Source organism: Sphaerodactylus townsendi, linkage group LG11 (genome assembly GCF_021028975.2).
Source record: "Sphaerodactylus townsendi isolate TG3544 linkage group LG11, MPM_Stown_v2.3, whole genome shotgun sequence".
Lineage (NCBI taxonomy): Eukaryota > Metazoa > Chordata > Lepidosauria > Squamata > Sphaerodactylidae > Sphaerodactylus > Sphaerodactylus townsendi.
This window is the reverse complement of record NC_059435.1, coordinates 2,779,440-2,794,303: the sequence shown is the minus strand read 5'-3', so window position 1 is coordinate 2,794,303 and position 14,864 is coordinate 2,779,440. Positions and strand designations below refer to the sequence as shown.

The window sequence follows — 14,864 nt, the reverse complement described above, 5'->3', positions numbered from 1 at the left end:
TGGGTATAAAAGATGAATTCTACAGAGCAATACATTAAATTTATAAAGACCAGGAAGCAGTAATTAAAATAAATGGGGATTATTCAGGGAAATTTAAAATCGAGAAAGGAACTAGACAGGGATGCCCAATATCGCCTTTGTTATATATAAACACGCTCGAAATAGTAATAAGAGAGATTCTAAACCAGAAAATTTTTGAAGGCATAAAAATAAAAAAAACATTCATTTAAAATTCTAGCTTTTGCTGATGACATAGTCTTATTTATAGATGATCCTATAGAAAATATTTTAAAAGTTTTTAAAGTGCTAGAAGAGTATGGTGCCCTAGCAGGCTTAAAAATAAATTTTCAAAAGACTAAGATGCTGACATTTAATCTGTCCATAAGAGAAAAACAGAGAATTCAACAACTAACTAATATTAAGGTGGAAAAGAAAGTTAAATATCTAGGCATTTGGATAGAGGATAATAATAAAAATCTCCTAAAAAACAATTATGACCAGACGTGGATAGCAGTTAAAAATAAACTAATAGCGTGGGCAGGAAAACAGACATCATTGTTAGACAGAATAAGTATAGTTAAGATGAATATCCTCCCTAAATTTATGTTTTTGTTTCTGAACCTCCCCCTGGTCATAACTAAATCAAGTTTTGCACAATGGAGGAAAAAAATTAATAAATTCATCTGGGAAGGTAAGAAACCCAGAATACATTATAAAGCACCTTATCCAACAAAAGAAGCAGGGGACTGGGATGTTCCAGATCTCCAGTTATACCATATGATGCAGCAGCAATAGGATGGCCATTGGGGAATGGACTGTCAGGCTGGAAAACCATGGAATTGCTAGATCTTGAGGGATACAATTTAACAAAAGGTTGGCATGCATATCTTTGGCCGAATAAAGTTAAAAAAACCACAATAGACAAAGTTATAAAAAACCATTTTATTCGTTCTGGCCTTAATTAAAATCTGGAACAAATATAAAAATATATTCTACAGTAGCCTCCCATTATGGTGGAGTTAGATCAACAACAACCTTTTGGCCAAAATACCAAGATATAATTCTCTGGAATAATGACCAACCCATCCTAAAACAAAGGCACCAGATAACCTGGGAATACCAACCTTGTCACTGGTATACATTCTGCCAACTAGAAAGCTACTGTAAATTAGACATAAAAAATTGGGGAATCCAAAAAAGCAAAATAGAATTTCTTTATCATCAACAGTCCAATTGAGTTCAGTATCCGAAAACTTGCGGGAGAGATACGCACAGGGATGGAGGCGTCCATCCGAACCCCGCTGAAGAAGGGCAGCACCCAAGATCTTGTCCGAAGTATTAACATGAACCACGAACGGCAAGGAAGGGTCAGGGTGGGCGAGAACAGGTTCAGAAGTGAAGGCAGCTTTCAGGGAATCAAAAGCAGACTGGCAAGCAGAGCTCCAATCCAAAGGAGCACTTGGATGGGAAGCTGAAGGGCCCTTCCCCTTGGTACGTAACAGATCAGTCAAAGGGAGAGCCAAGGAGGAAAAGTGAGGGATAAAGTCACGGTAAACATTGGCAAAGCCCAGAAAGGACTGGAGTTGCTTACGAGTATGAGGAGGGGGCCATGCCTGCACGTCAGCAACCTTAGCGAGGTCCATCTCCAAACCAGTGGCAGAAATGCAGTAGCCCAAAAAGTCCAACTGAGGCTTGTGAAATTCACACTTAGAGAGTTTTACAAACAGGGAATTCGCCCGTAGCTGTGACAACACTTTGTGGACCAAGGCAATATGAGATTCTTCATCACGGGAGTAAATCAAAACATCATCCAAATACACGGCAACTCCTTTAAATAACAAGTCATCCAAAATACCATTGATCAGACTCTGAAACACGGCGGGGGCTCCGGGGAGCCCAAAAGGCACGATTAAGTATTCATACTGTCCATAGCGAGTATTAAAAGCAGTTAAATGTTCATGGCCCTCAGCCATACGCACTCAGTAACAGGCCTCACGTAAATCCAACATAGTAAAAATACATCCCGAGCCAAGATTCGCAAGTAGATCATTGATCAGGGGTAACGGGTATTTGTTACAGGCCGAAACAGCGTTCAAACCCCTGTAGTCAGTACAGAGCCGCAAGGAACCGTCCTTCTTTTTCACAAACAGAACTGGGGCTGCAAAACCGCTGCACGCCCTTCGAATGAACCCGCGTGCCAAATTCTTATTCAGGAATGCCTGCAACTCGGTATCCTCAGCAGGACTCATGGGATATAGCCATCCCTTGGGCAGTTTAGCTCCAGGGACCAGTTCGATTTTACAGTCAGTATCACGATGGGGTGGCAAGGAATCGCACTCAGTCTCTTCAAACACTTGCCACAAGTCCCGGTATGGTGAGGGAATTTTAGGGTTAACAGAAGGTTGGGATAGAGTGCAAGGCGGATGTAGCAAATGTTCAGGGGGATCAGGGCTCATGTGGTCTCCACAAGGAGGATCAGTAAAAGTCAAGACACGTTGAGACCACTTCACTGATGGGTCATGATCCACGAGCCAAGATAGTCCCAATATCATGGGGTACTGAGAGATGGGGGCAATTATGAAGCTATGGTGTTCCCAATGCCCCTCACAATTGGCCAGGATCTTCGGGGTGAACAGCTGCCCATTGGTCTGCCATCCATTTGGTCAAACCGAATAGTCTCCTTCAACAAAACGGGCTGCAGCCCATGTGCTTCCACCAAATGGGGATGTATTAAACAGTGAGAGCAGCCGGTAGATACGAGGGCATGGACCACTAAGTTTGGGCATCCAGGCCCGTTGGTCAGAACAAGGGGTAGAATGATAGCTTCACTCACCCGTTCTGGCTTGGGAGGCTCCCAAGGAATCGGCTGTTCCCCTCCATCAGCATGGGGAGCTGCTGCATGGGCACCCCCTTTCGGCGGTGGTTTGGTCGGCTTGGCTGGCTTGACCACTGGGGTGGAAGTGGCTGGAGTGGGGGTGCGCTTGGTGGGACAAAATGCAGCAATATGGCCCTCCCTGCTGCAATACAGGCAAAGATTCAGGCGGTGGTGGGCATTTTCTTCCGGCTAGATCTGGCATTTGGAAGGAGCAGGGCATGTAGGCTTGGAACTCGGGGCACCCCTCCTACGTGGCTGGGCGAGTGGGGATCATCCGGCTGGAACTCCCAATGTGGCCACTTCACGCATTCTAGCCTCCGCGAGTACGATCCACTCCATCAGGGTCTGCGGGCTGTCCCGAACAAGAGCCCAGTTTAACAAGTCCGGGTGTAGGGCTTTCTTGAAGGCAAACACTTTCATAGGGTCATCCCAATCGTGGATCTTACTGGCCACGATACGGAAGTTTTCCACAAACTCAGCGAAAGGGGTTTTGCCCTGACGCATCTCCATGAGTCCCTGTTTAGCTTGCTTGCCCACAAATGGTCTCTCAAAGCGGCATCGAAGGGCCATCATTAAATCTTGGAAGTTGCGCAGCTCAGCTGCTTGACGTTGAAATAGGTTCACGTACCGATTGGCTGCAGGACCATCTAGCCTTGATCCCACCTCACAAACACGCTCAAAATCATTCAGGTACTGCCGCCCATACTGCAACATGTGGGCATTGACCTGAACCAGGAAAGCCAGGAGCAAGTCCTGAGTCCCATCAAAACGAGTAGTCAGCTGGATCCTGGGCATGAACAGAGGGGGAGCTACCCCATATGGTGCAAAGTTTGGCAATGCTTCACCCGGAGCTCCCCATCCAGGTGGTATGAATGGCGGCACCAGAGGCAGGACCGGTAACGGACCAGGTGCAGCTGGCGGCAGGGGGACCCCTCCGGGGCCCGGCTGGAAAGGCGGCTGGCCTGGCACTGGAATCGGGGCCGGGGCCGTCACCGGTTGAGCAGGGTGAACTAGCACTGGCGCTGGAGCGGGTCCCGGTTGAGCAGGCTGAGCTGGTGCCGGTGCTGGAGCAGGCCCTGGAACTGGAACTGAAACCAGCTGGGCAGGTACTGGCGCCAGGGCAGCTGGCGTTATGGCTACACCAGCTCCGGGAGCAGGGGCTACTTGGTGAGCCTGGGTGAGGGCCACTTGCAGGTGCTCAATGTCCCATTCCCTCTGGCGCAGGCCCGGCTGTACTCCTCTCGCTCTGAAGCCCAGGCCTCCTCTGACACTTGGAGCATCCACCAGGCTTCAGCTTCCGATGAGCTGGCCCCTTCCAACAGATGGACGGCCAACGATACGTTTCCAGCCAAAGGTGCTGTAGCCCACATTGCACTGCCAAAACCCGAAGGTTGAGATTCTCAATAGCCCAGACCCCGACGACGGCGCACGGTAACTCCCTGCGAGCTGTCTAACGGGGCAGTCGTGAACTGATTGATGGAGCCCAAAAATCCACCTGGGGCAGGGGCTTCTCTGCCTGCCGCACTTCCAAGTGGGATCCGAGGCCCCTCTGCTGGGTCAGAGGCTGAGTCCGAAGTTCCTGTTAAATCATCAAAAATGGGGCACCCTTGGTCTGCAGCTGCAGACGCTCCCCTTGGCTGGGTCTCGGAAGAGAGCATACTGGCAAGAAAAGTCTTTGATAAAAGTTGCAAAAGTAGAAGGTGAAATTCCAGCAATGCACAGCAGCATGGAATTCAACCTAAGAGGAGTTCTTGCATAATGTCAGAATCCCAAAAACTGAAACAAACTCATGTAAAAGAACAGTAGTTTATTGAGTATTGAGGATCTTCTCTGGTCATGCCAGAACTGAGGTTTGCCCACGCAAAACCCAGCAGTTAAAGCAGACTGCAAACCCCCCCCCCCAATCCTGGGAAAGCATGCCCAAAAGGAACTGAGAAAGAGATAATGGTAAAGACGGCCAGACACTGACCTTGAGCAGCACCTGGTACAGTATAACATCATACAGAAGACAGTTGAAAGTCAGTTAAAAATGCACTTAACCCATTCCTCCAGCCTCAGCATACAGAAAGCAGCAATAGCCAAATCCCCATAATAACAGGCCTCCTGACAGTGGCCAGATCGGCCAAGTCAAGGTGGGGGGCCACGTTCTGGGCTACATGAAGTGTTTCTGCAGCTGCATTCTCCAGCAATAATGCTGGGCCCAGTACCACCCCATGGCTCATCACCAAGTCAACAAGATGAGCTGAACCCTATCAACTGTGGAAAGGACAATGTCATTTGCATTGTTGCCATTTCCTCTTACTGTCTTGTCAGGATTCAGTTTCAACTGCAGTGTAAAAGAACACTGATGATTAAGATGTGTCTGCCATATTTTGATTTACGTACAAAAACACAAGTAGGGGGGAAAGAGAGTCCTCCAAGGCTACACATCCATATCCAACTCCCAAAGAGAGACTTTCCTTCCTGAGGAACCGTCATGCCAGTTACGACACAACTCTGCTTTCCCTTCTCCCCAAAAGGGCCAACTGCGATTGCTGCACACGCTTCTGCTCAGAAAGGAGAGAACACTTTCCTCAAATTCTGATGGGAAAAAACTTTAAACACGGCTGTCAGGAAATGGCAGGAGTGGTTTTGATCTTGGGGCCACAGGTTGTTTTCTGGCACATAATGGACTCCACCCATCAAGGTCAGGGGAGAATATGTTTGGCAGAACCCTGGAGAGATTCATCGGGAGGGCTTTGAACCACAAGGGGGGGAGGAGGAGGAGGAGGAGTAGGAGGAGGAGGAGGAAGAGGAAGAGGAAGAGGAAGAGGAAGAGGAAGAGGAAGAACAAGAAGACGACGACGACTTTATTTACGGTCAATGACCAAATATCACAAGGGGAAGGAGATGACTAGTGTTCAATGAAGGAACGTAAACAGCAGAGCACCACATGGGAAGGCTGGATCAAATGGAGGTATGGGACTTCAGGTGTGATGGTCCCAATGGATGAGCTCGAGCTTCTAATGCCGCCAGAGGGACAAGAGGTAGAAGGCATTACAGAGTCTTGGTGGGATGAGTCCCATGACTGCAATGTGGTGGTGGACAGATATGAATTGTTCAAGAAAAACCAAAAGGGGCAGAAGGGAGGTGGAGAGCCGCTGTAAGTGAGGAGGGGGCTTCCTCGTCAGGAAATGCTGGAGGAGGAGGGTGACAGCCCAGTGGACAATAACTGGGCCAGGATAAGGGACAGAAGGGTTAGGGTTAGAGTATTGTGGTTGGAGTCTGCTACAGATCACATGACCAGGATGAGAACGTGAACATAGCCCTCCTTGAGCAGCTAGACAGGGTATCCAAGCAACATGACCATGGAGGTATGTGCGACTTCAATTTCTCTGATGTGTGCTGGGGGACAAACTCTGCCAAGCATCCATAGTCACAGAAGTTCCTGACCTGTTTGGCTGAGGAAAATATGAGGGGCTCAGCCATACCTCACTTAGTATTGACCAGGTAATCAGCTTGTCCTCACAACTTTAAGAATCTTCAACACTAAGACAGACACTCAACTTTTACATGGCGCCCCATTGTGGACTGGATTTGCCAGCTACTCAATCGAACTCCCGCAATTCACTTTTTATGCAAATTCATGAGAATGCCGAGGTGTGTTTTTACGCAGCCCTTTCTGCTGAAACTGGTCAGCGTGGCTCAGGGCACCTAAGTACTGTCTGCGGGTGCTCCATAACTCTGCCCCTTCAAGTCTGATTTATGAGATGCTTACTCAGTCACATTTATCTAGCTGGCTAATTGCAACTGAGAAAAAGATAAACACTATTGGCCTATCTATTGAGTCCTTTCATTGCCGTTCTGATGCTTGCAGAAGTATAAAACACAGATTTTTGGAAATTGAGGCTCAAAACTTTTTATGTGCTGCCTCTGAGACATGCTTCCCATTGAGTCTGGGAATCCCAAGCACACCAGCCGGATCTCTTTCCCTCTTGCAAAATCTGAGGCAGCATAGAGCTCACACTCTTGCTCACTTTAACGTTATGTGATCTGCCCTACTCTCTGGAAGATTCCAGAGTACCATACACAGAGCACCATAGGCAGAACGAGTCTGCCCTTGTGATTCAGGAACCAATGAAACAGTACAACGTATTTTATTCTCCTGCTCATTAGAAGGGTGGGGTCTCCTAAAACAAAAATGCTTGCAATCTCAAGCCCTCAATATTCCAGCAACTCCTCAGAAACATGGTAGGAGATTCAAGCAGCCAAAGTGGATGAACAGAGAACTTCATGATGAGCTAACAAGAAAATGTTCACGAAATGGAAGCAAGACATACCGTTAAAGACGAGTATCTGAAGCTCCCAGTGAGCTGAGGCTGGCCTGGGAAGCTCTCAACAACAAGGAGAGTTCCTTCAGTCAAGTGAGGAGGAAACGCCAGGCAAAAGAGGGGACAGGCTCTTGGGTGAAAATGGAGAAATGCAGACAGAGAGAAAGCAGGAAGGTCAATGCCTATTTTGCCTCAGCTGCTCCCTGAAGAAGAAAACAGTCTCGTCATGAGATGGTGATAGGCAGCATCTGGGCTACCGGTTGGCTCCAGCGGAGAGGCTGCTGAAAAGCACCTGGCTGCATTAGACAAGTATGAACCCCCGCCCTGCCCCCTTCACAACGGAGAGCTCCAACAACACATCTTCCAGACCTCTTGAAGGATGAGCGATATGCCACAAGACCGAGAAAGCATTCACCTTGATTTCAGGAAGCTGGAGTACCACAGACTAGACTCAAGGAGAGTTAGGTTGGAGAACCCCAGCCAAAGAATAGTTGCCAATGGAATATCATCTGAATAGAGGGAGGTGTCCCATGGCAGCAGTGTGGGGTGGGGGGGCGTGCACAGATCTTGTTTTTGGTCCCGGCCCTTTTCAATATTTTTATGAATGATCCAGAGGAATAACTCATTAAATTCTCCAAGGCATTGGAGTACAAAATTACACAGCTTCTCAGCTCTCAAGAGCTGAAGCAACTGAGGTTGGATATGCTAAGGGCTCCATCCCCGGATGAGATGGTTTTAAAACTTGATGACATCACCAAAAAAATTAAGGATTTAATCCAACAGTCCCAACGCAAGAATGTATCCTTGCCCAATAAATCTCCACGCAGGTTGGAATTCTGCTCTAGGAGTATGGCCATAAAACACTCACTGCGGGAAATTTACAAAAACTATAAAAGCCAAAAATGGGATAGCCTGCCCACATCTTACTTTATTGCGAAAAGCATAATTAGCATTGCAACTACTGGGACTAATCAACAGAGAGGCAATTGATCGTTTGCTGGAATTCCTTGATTCAATCAGTACAGGACAACGACTCCTAGAAGATTCTGGAAAATAGTCACTGGTGGAGCTTAGAGATAGCAATTATCCTCTCCTTCTAGTATCTCAAGATCAAGCAATGGTATGAGTTTTTTTTGGAAACAATGGGGAGTGCCAGAATTCTCATTCCACCCTGGTTCATGTTCTACCTTCTGACAACCCCCCTGGCCTCCCCGTGGTCTCTCTCTTGAGATTAGAGGAAAGCTTATAAGCCAACTTAAACGAGGTAAAGCTGCTGGTCCTGACACTCTTCTTCCAGAGTTTGTTTATAGTGCATTATTTAGAGAATGGTGGTCCCTTATATTGGCACGATTGTTTAACATGGTTAACCAAACAGGCATAATTCCCACTGTGTGGAGCTACTCAATTATCATCCTTATCTATAAGAAGCAAGTGACCCTAACAGTCCATCTGACATTATAGACCAATCAGTCTTCTCTGGGTCTTGGGAAACTTTATGCCAAATACACTCCTTGGGAAATTAACTGATTGGATTGTTGATAAAATGTCATAGGGAAGGAACAAAATTGGATTCCAAAGGGGTAAGTCAACCCTCGACCACTGCCTACAGTGTTAAGTTTGCTTGATAACTAAATATAAGAGGGGAAAAAAGAGCCTTTGTATGCAAGCCTTTATTGATCTCCGGGCAGCATTTGGATTCTGTTAATAGAGAGATTCTCTGGAAAGAAACTCCAGCAGCCAAGGTGTAGAGCCAAAAGGTTGCTTGAATTAATTAAGATCCTGCACACAAACACCTATTGCCACGTGGAGATGTAACATGGAGGGATTGTTAACCCCAAAAATTCAAGTTACTAGCAAAACAAGGTTATGCATTGGCTCCTACACTCTTGCTCTTTATTAACGATCTAGCTTCCCACACTAAAAGTGAGGCCCAAGTACATAGTCCAACTCTGGACTCAACTTCCATACCCCTGCTTCTGTTTGCTGATGACGCAGTTGTACTTTCCCGCTCACAAGTCGGACTAAGGAGAGCTTTAGAGTGTTGTATAGAATACTGCACACTCAACGATTTGCAACTTAACTTAGATAAATCCAAAATTGTGAGTGACATTTACCTGGCATAAATGGAAAGCCACCAATTGGCGGATAGGCCACAGTAGTTTCGAGCAGGTGCAGTCATATAAATACCTAGGGCTTACCTACCATCATAGGGCCTCCTGGACACTACATAGGAATCGGGCCATCTCCGCCGCTAAATTAAGTGCCTCAGCCATTATATGCTTCCTAAAACTCATTAAATTTATAGATGACGCCAAATTGGAGTAGTGAGGAGTAGTGAACACCCTGGAATATAAAGGAGATCTGAACACACTGGAAAAGTGAGCAGATGTAAACAAGATGCGGCTCAAGAAGAACACGTGCAGAGTTCTACATCTGAGTCATTCCAATGAGAGACATGCACACTGGATGGGGGTGGGGGTTACACTTCTAGGTGATCCTGTGTATGGACAAGAATACGAGCCATCAGTGTGACACAGGGGCAAAAAAAGGCCAATATGGTTTTGCAGCCCATCAGAAGGGGCAGAACATCCAAATCACCAGATGTCACAGTCCAGCTGCACACTGCACTGGTCAGGCCTCACCTGGAGTATTGTGTGCAGTTTTGGAGGCCTCCCTTCAAAAAGGGTGTGGACAGAGTAGAGCCAGTGCAGAGGAGAGCAAGGAAGATCAGGGGTCCTGCGAGGAGAGGCTGAGGGCGGTTGGGAAAGTTTAGTCCACAGAAGAGGATGCTGAGCGGGGACAGGACTGCGCTCTTTAAGTATCTGAAAGGCTGTCAGTTAAAGGAGGGCAGGGAGCTGCTCCTGGACTTGCAATAATAGGTTATGGGCAGAAAGGTCCTGTCTGGATATTAGGAAAAGGGATTTCAGTAAGAGAAGTTCGGCAGTGGAACAGGCTGCCCAGGGAGGTGGTGAGCTTCCCCTCAGACAGTGGCTTGTCAGGGACGCTCCGAGCTGATCTTGCATTGAACAGGGAGTTGGACCAGGCAGCTCCTACGGCCCCTTCTAGGAATAGAATCTCTGTGATCACAGACTCACACTGATTAACTGGCCATCATTGACTGCCAACTAGTCTGCCTAACAAAAAAATAATAAGATAGTGATTGTGATAATTTTATGCTTTAATGTTGCATTACTTATCATGTAACATTTCTGTTCCAGCTCTTACTCTGTCTCGCAATTGATACAGATTTCTGTGTGTGTGTGTGTGGGGGGGGTGTTGTTGTTGCAGCAACTCATTTTCCATTCTTCCATATATTCTGCGTGTCTTGCAGCAACAAGAATCAAAACCAACATAGCATGATGCTTAATCCACAGCTATAAAACAACACCAGGGGATGGTACAATGCAGCACACAGCTCAAAAATGATCCACAAAATCAATCTGGAGTAAATTTACCTTGTAGAGTTAAAAAAAAAAGTCATAAGTTTTCCTAAAAACACCCATGAAAACAGTCGGGGCAGGTACAGCGGTTAAGAACGTACCTGGAAGACCCAGGTCTGGATCCCCACTTGTGCCTTGGAAGCTTTCTGGGTGTCCCTGAGTTAGTCACACCCTCATCCTAATCTACCTCACAAGGTTGCTGTGTGGATAAAATGGAAAAAAGAGAATAATGTAAGCTGCTTTGGGACCCCACTGAGGAGAAAGGAGGGGCATAAATGAATTCAGTAAAAAAAATCAGCCAGGGACCCCCCCCCCCCGCTCCTGCTGTGAAAGGCTATTCCAGAGAGAAGTGGTCACAGAAGGGTCGTGACAACACTTAAGATCTCCCTACTCTACCGGAACGAGCAATGCCTGCTGGGCCAGCTGAGTGGGTCATGCAGGGTCAAGTGAGAAGAGATGGGCTGAGGCAGGGAAACACCCACTGTCGTCTCAGACGGTTGCCTCACAGCAAGTCTGTGGCAGAGCAGGCAGCCCCCTCCCCCGGGCCGAATGGAACTGGATCTGCAATTGTGTATTTTGGCGATGCAGAGCAGAAAAGGAGCACGGCGCTGGCCCCACACTGCTGGCACCACCCCCATAACCCCCTCCAATTTGACACATCATGATAGGAGCCACAAGGTGGCCAGTTATGCACACACACCCTTCCCACCATCTCTGAGGCACAGTGGAAATATGCCCCGACTGCATATTTCCCAAGACTGCAAAAATGCAGCCCCCTCCATGAATTAACTTATCCAAAGACTAAAGGGAGAGAACAGAGCGAAGCCCACCATTGTGAAAGCTCAGCTGAAGTGGCCTGTGGAGGTCCTGCCTGCAGCCACCATTTCCCCTTCAACCAGAGAAGAGAAGGGTTCTGTCTGGCCGGAAGGAGGAAGCCCCACCAGGCATGCTCAGAAACAGTGGGGTGGCATGGGGGAGTCAAAAATTCTTGCACGGAAATTGTGTGTATGTTGTTGTTGTTGTTGTTGCTGCTGCTGCTGCTGCTATTGCTGTTGTTGTTAATATTTGTTGGACTTAGTAGGCTGCCCTTCCCCTGCCAGGCCCAGGGCAGCATGCAACATGGTTTAAAATACAATAAACAAGCACTTAACAATGCTAAAAGCAGCCTAGCAACTCAATCCTTCCAACAGCTCAAGAAGCTTGAATTTTCTGCGAGGCTGTGAATGAAGGGACTTCTACCGTCAACATCCTCCAGGACTGGGGGAGACGAATGCTGGCCGGCCTTTCAGGGCTGTCTTATGGGTAGACGAGATGTTGCAGGCGCAGCATTCAGAATGCCCCAGAGAACGACAGAAAAACCAAATATTGCCAACACTGCAATCCCACCGTGCAGGCAAACGCCTGTCACACCTGCCTGCAGCCACTCCCGGACGCCCTCCCCAGGGCAGGCGGGCAGGCATCCGGCCAGCCCTCAGCTCAGCTCCGCCACCCACCTGTCCTCCCTGCTCGTTGCCCTCTCGAGGCGTCCTCCTCCAGCGGGGCAGCAGCTTCCCTCTCCTTCCACCTTCTCAGCTGTTCCTGCCTCATCTTGAAGAACAAGATCTGCTTCTGCTCCTCGCTGAGCTCAGCCAGCAGCTCTGGATCCACGAACATGTCTGACAGGATCTGCTTCAGCATGGCCACAGGGGCCGGGGGAGGCCTCACAGGGGCCTCCAGGAGAGGGGTCTTGCCGGGTGGGCGGGCAGGAGGAGGCCACTCGCGGCCCAGAGGGGAAGCCGAGTCTCTCCACTCCTACCAGGCACAGCAGCAGGAATGCAGGCACGCCGCATGGCAGTGGCCCTCCCACAGACGGCTCCTCTGCTCACTCCGGCTCCCTGCAAGGACTGGGAAAGCCAGCAAAGAGCTCAGGGGACAGCTTCAGAAACTCGGCAGCTCTCAGAAGGAAGTTCAGCACCAGCAGCACAATAGGAGCTCAGCTGAGAGCACCTTGGACCCGCCCCTGCTTCAATCGGATCCCGTGTCAAAGAAAACTCCTGGCATAGTTGAAAAGTCACAGGTGTGGCTTGCCTCTCTGACTCAGCAGACTGTTAGCTAGCCAAGGTGGAGTCCAGGAGGAAATTTCATGTTCTCCCAGCAAGGTGGCTGGCTTCTCAATGGATGATGGGAAGTATTTTCATTTACGTTTATTTATATGCTGACTAGCTGCCCTTCTCCCTCAGATCTCTATGGCTAGATCTGGCTGACCCAGGGATGGGCACAGTTGCTGCGCTCCCGGCAGGCAGCCCCCTGGTTTTCTAAGGAGACGGCTGCGTTGGGGTTGTATTCTCAGGGTGCAAACCTGGCTTTTCGAGGGAAGCAGAGATCTTACGTCTCTGGCCTTCTTTCCTACTAACCCCGGGGAGGTCTGTTTTGTTGGGATAAAGCTTCAGCTTGTTCATCTTTATCCAGCCTATTGCTGACTCCAAGTACCAGCTCAGAGAACCAGCAGCATCCTTGGGATTAGGGGGGAAAGGAAGGCATGGCTGGGCATGATCAGCATATTGGTGACTTTGCGGCCTGAGATCTTGGGTGGAGGGTTTCAAAAGAACTCCTGAAACAAATGATCAGGACTCCTGCATGTGTGTGGGCTCAGATGCAGGCACCTAGATTAGTGTCACTGGCCATTGCAATGCAAGAGAAGGGCCCAGCTGACCCACAGATGCTGATCTGCTGGTACGAAGGGCAACCGTCTGTAAAATGGGGGACCTTTTCTTCCTCTGTCTGCCGACTGGCAAGGAAAATAACAAGAAATAATATGTTTCACACTGAGACAAATGGAACAGCTGCTGAATTGATTGATAGTCCTGAACACATCCTATGAAGGAACTCAAAACAAATCTCTTACTGAACTAAACAAGTGGAACCAGACCCTGAATTAGATTTCGTCTCATGTCCCCGACGACGTTGACTTGGACCAAATGCCTTGGCCTCTCGGTCAAAAAAGCACCCAGCCTTTTGCTGCCTAATTTCCCTAATCAAAGTTGCTAATGATGTGTTTGCACAGCTTGAAGTATTTGGCACGAATACAAATTGGGATGGTTGGCTCTCACATTCATCACCTGGACTGGGTAGATCCATATTTGATTACTCTACTGATTTTCTTTTAACCTGTTATTTTGCTACATCATAAGCCAGGGTTACTGGAAAAGACTAGTCTCTTTTTAGCAAAACAATATTTAAGGTATTGTATAAGCTGGTGAATCAGGATGAACCTCAATTCATTCCCTATTACTATAGTTGTGTCAGGACCAAAGCCTGAATGTTAACATGTACTCCAGTGTATTCTGTTTGATGTCTACTCTGATTGATATGTGTGCTGATTGTTATGTAGAAGGGGCCGTCTCTCTCCTCCCTGTATCTTTCTCCTTGATGTTTACAGCAAATGACCCTGGGGAGCCTCCCAGCCTTGGGCAACAGGAGGCTGAACAGGTGGCCTGTCTTTCTCTCCTACGTCCTTGAGGCACCTTCCAAACAACTGCGCATACTGCCCATCCTCTATCTATCTATCTATCTATCTATCTATCTATCTATCTATCTATCTATCTATCTATCTATCTATCTATCTATCTATCTATCTATCTATCTATCTATCTATCTATCTATCTATCTATCTATCTATCTATCTATCTATCTATCTATCTATCTATCTATCTATCTATCTATCTATCTATCTATCTATCTATCTATCTATCTATCTATCTATCTATCTATCTATTTATTTTTATTGTTAGTTTTATATACTGCCCTTCCCCCGAAGCTATAGCAATGGATGTAGCGATGGCGGAATGGATACTGGCAATGGTGGGACACCAACGATGGAACTACAACTGGGGCAGCCAGGCCAGATGGTTCTGGGGAGAGAGCCCCAGTCAGGACCCCCTACCCTCATGAACCAGGTGACGCGTGGCCACACCATGCAAATTGTAGAAATGGGAATGGCCCAGCCGCACCCCAGAACGCCGAGCTTCCTGGATGGTGGGGGCCCTGCAGTGGTGGGGACCAGACCCTGATGAGGGGGAGCTCCTTGAGATTGAGCAGCGGGACTCCGTCTACCTGGCCCGAGACCTGAGGTGAGAGACGGCCAAGTTGCGCCGCAGCCAGGATGAGCTCCGTCAAGAACTCCGCTTCCTCCAGCAACAGGTGGCTGGCCCTGCTGACAGAGGCTGCAAGACAGGCAGCCCCGCAGGTCCTGGCTTCAGT

The 14,864-nt window shown here is 48.1% G+C and overlaps 1 protein-coding gene across 1 annotated transcript in view; it reads right to left on the bottom strand.

Annotated features, from left to right (window-relative positions):
- The window catches only part of SH2D4A (SH2 domain containing 4A), a 43,150-nt gene extending 30,659 nt beyond the window's left edge, over nucleotides 1-12,491 (bottom strand). Inside the window, exon 1 of the mRNA XM_048511321.1 lies at nucleotides 12,119-12,491. Coding sequence (XP_048367278.1) covers nucleotides 12,119-12,302 — 184 coding nt within the window. The 5' untranslated portion in view covers nucleotides 12,303-12,491. The remainder of the gene's footprint in view (nucleotides 1-12,118) is intronic.
- Nucleotides 12,492-14,864: the final 2,373 nt, after the last annotated feature.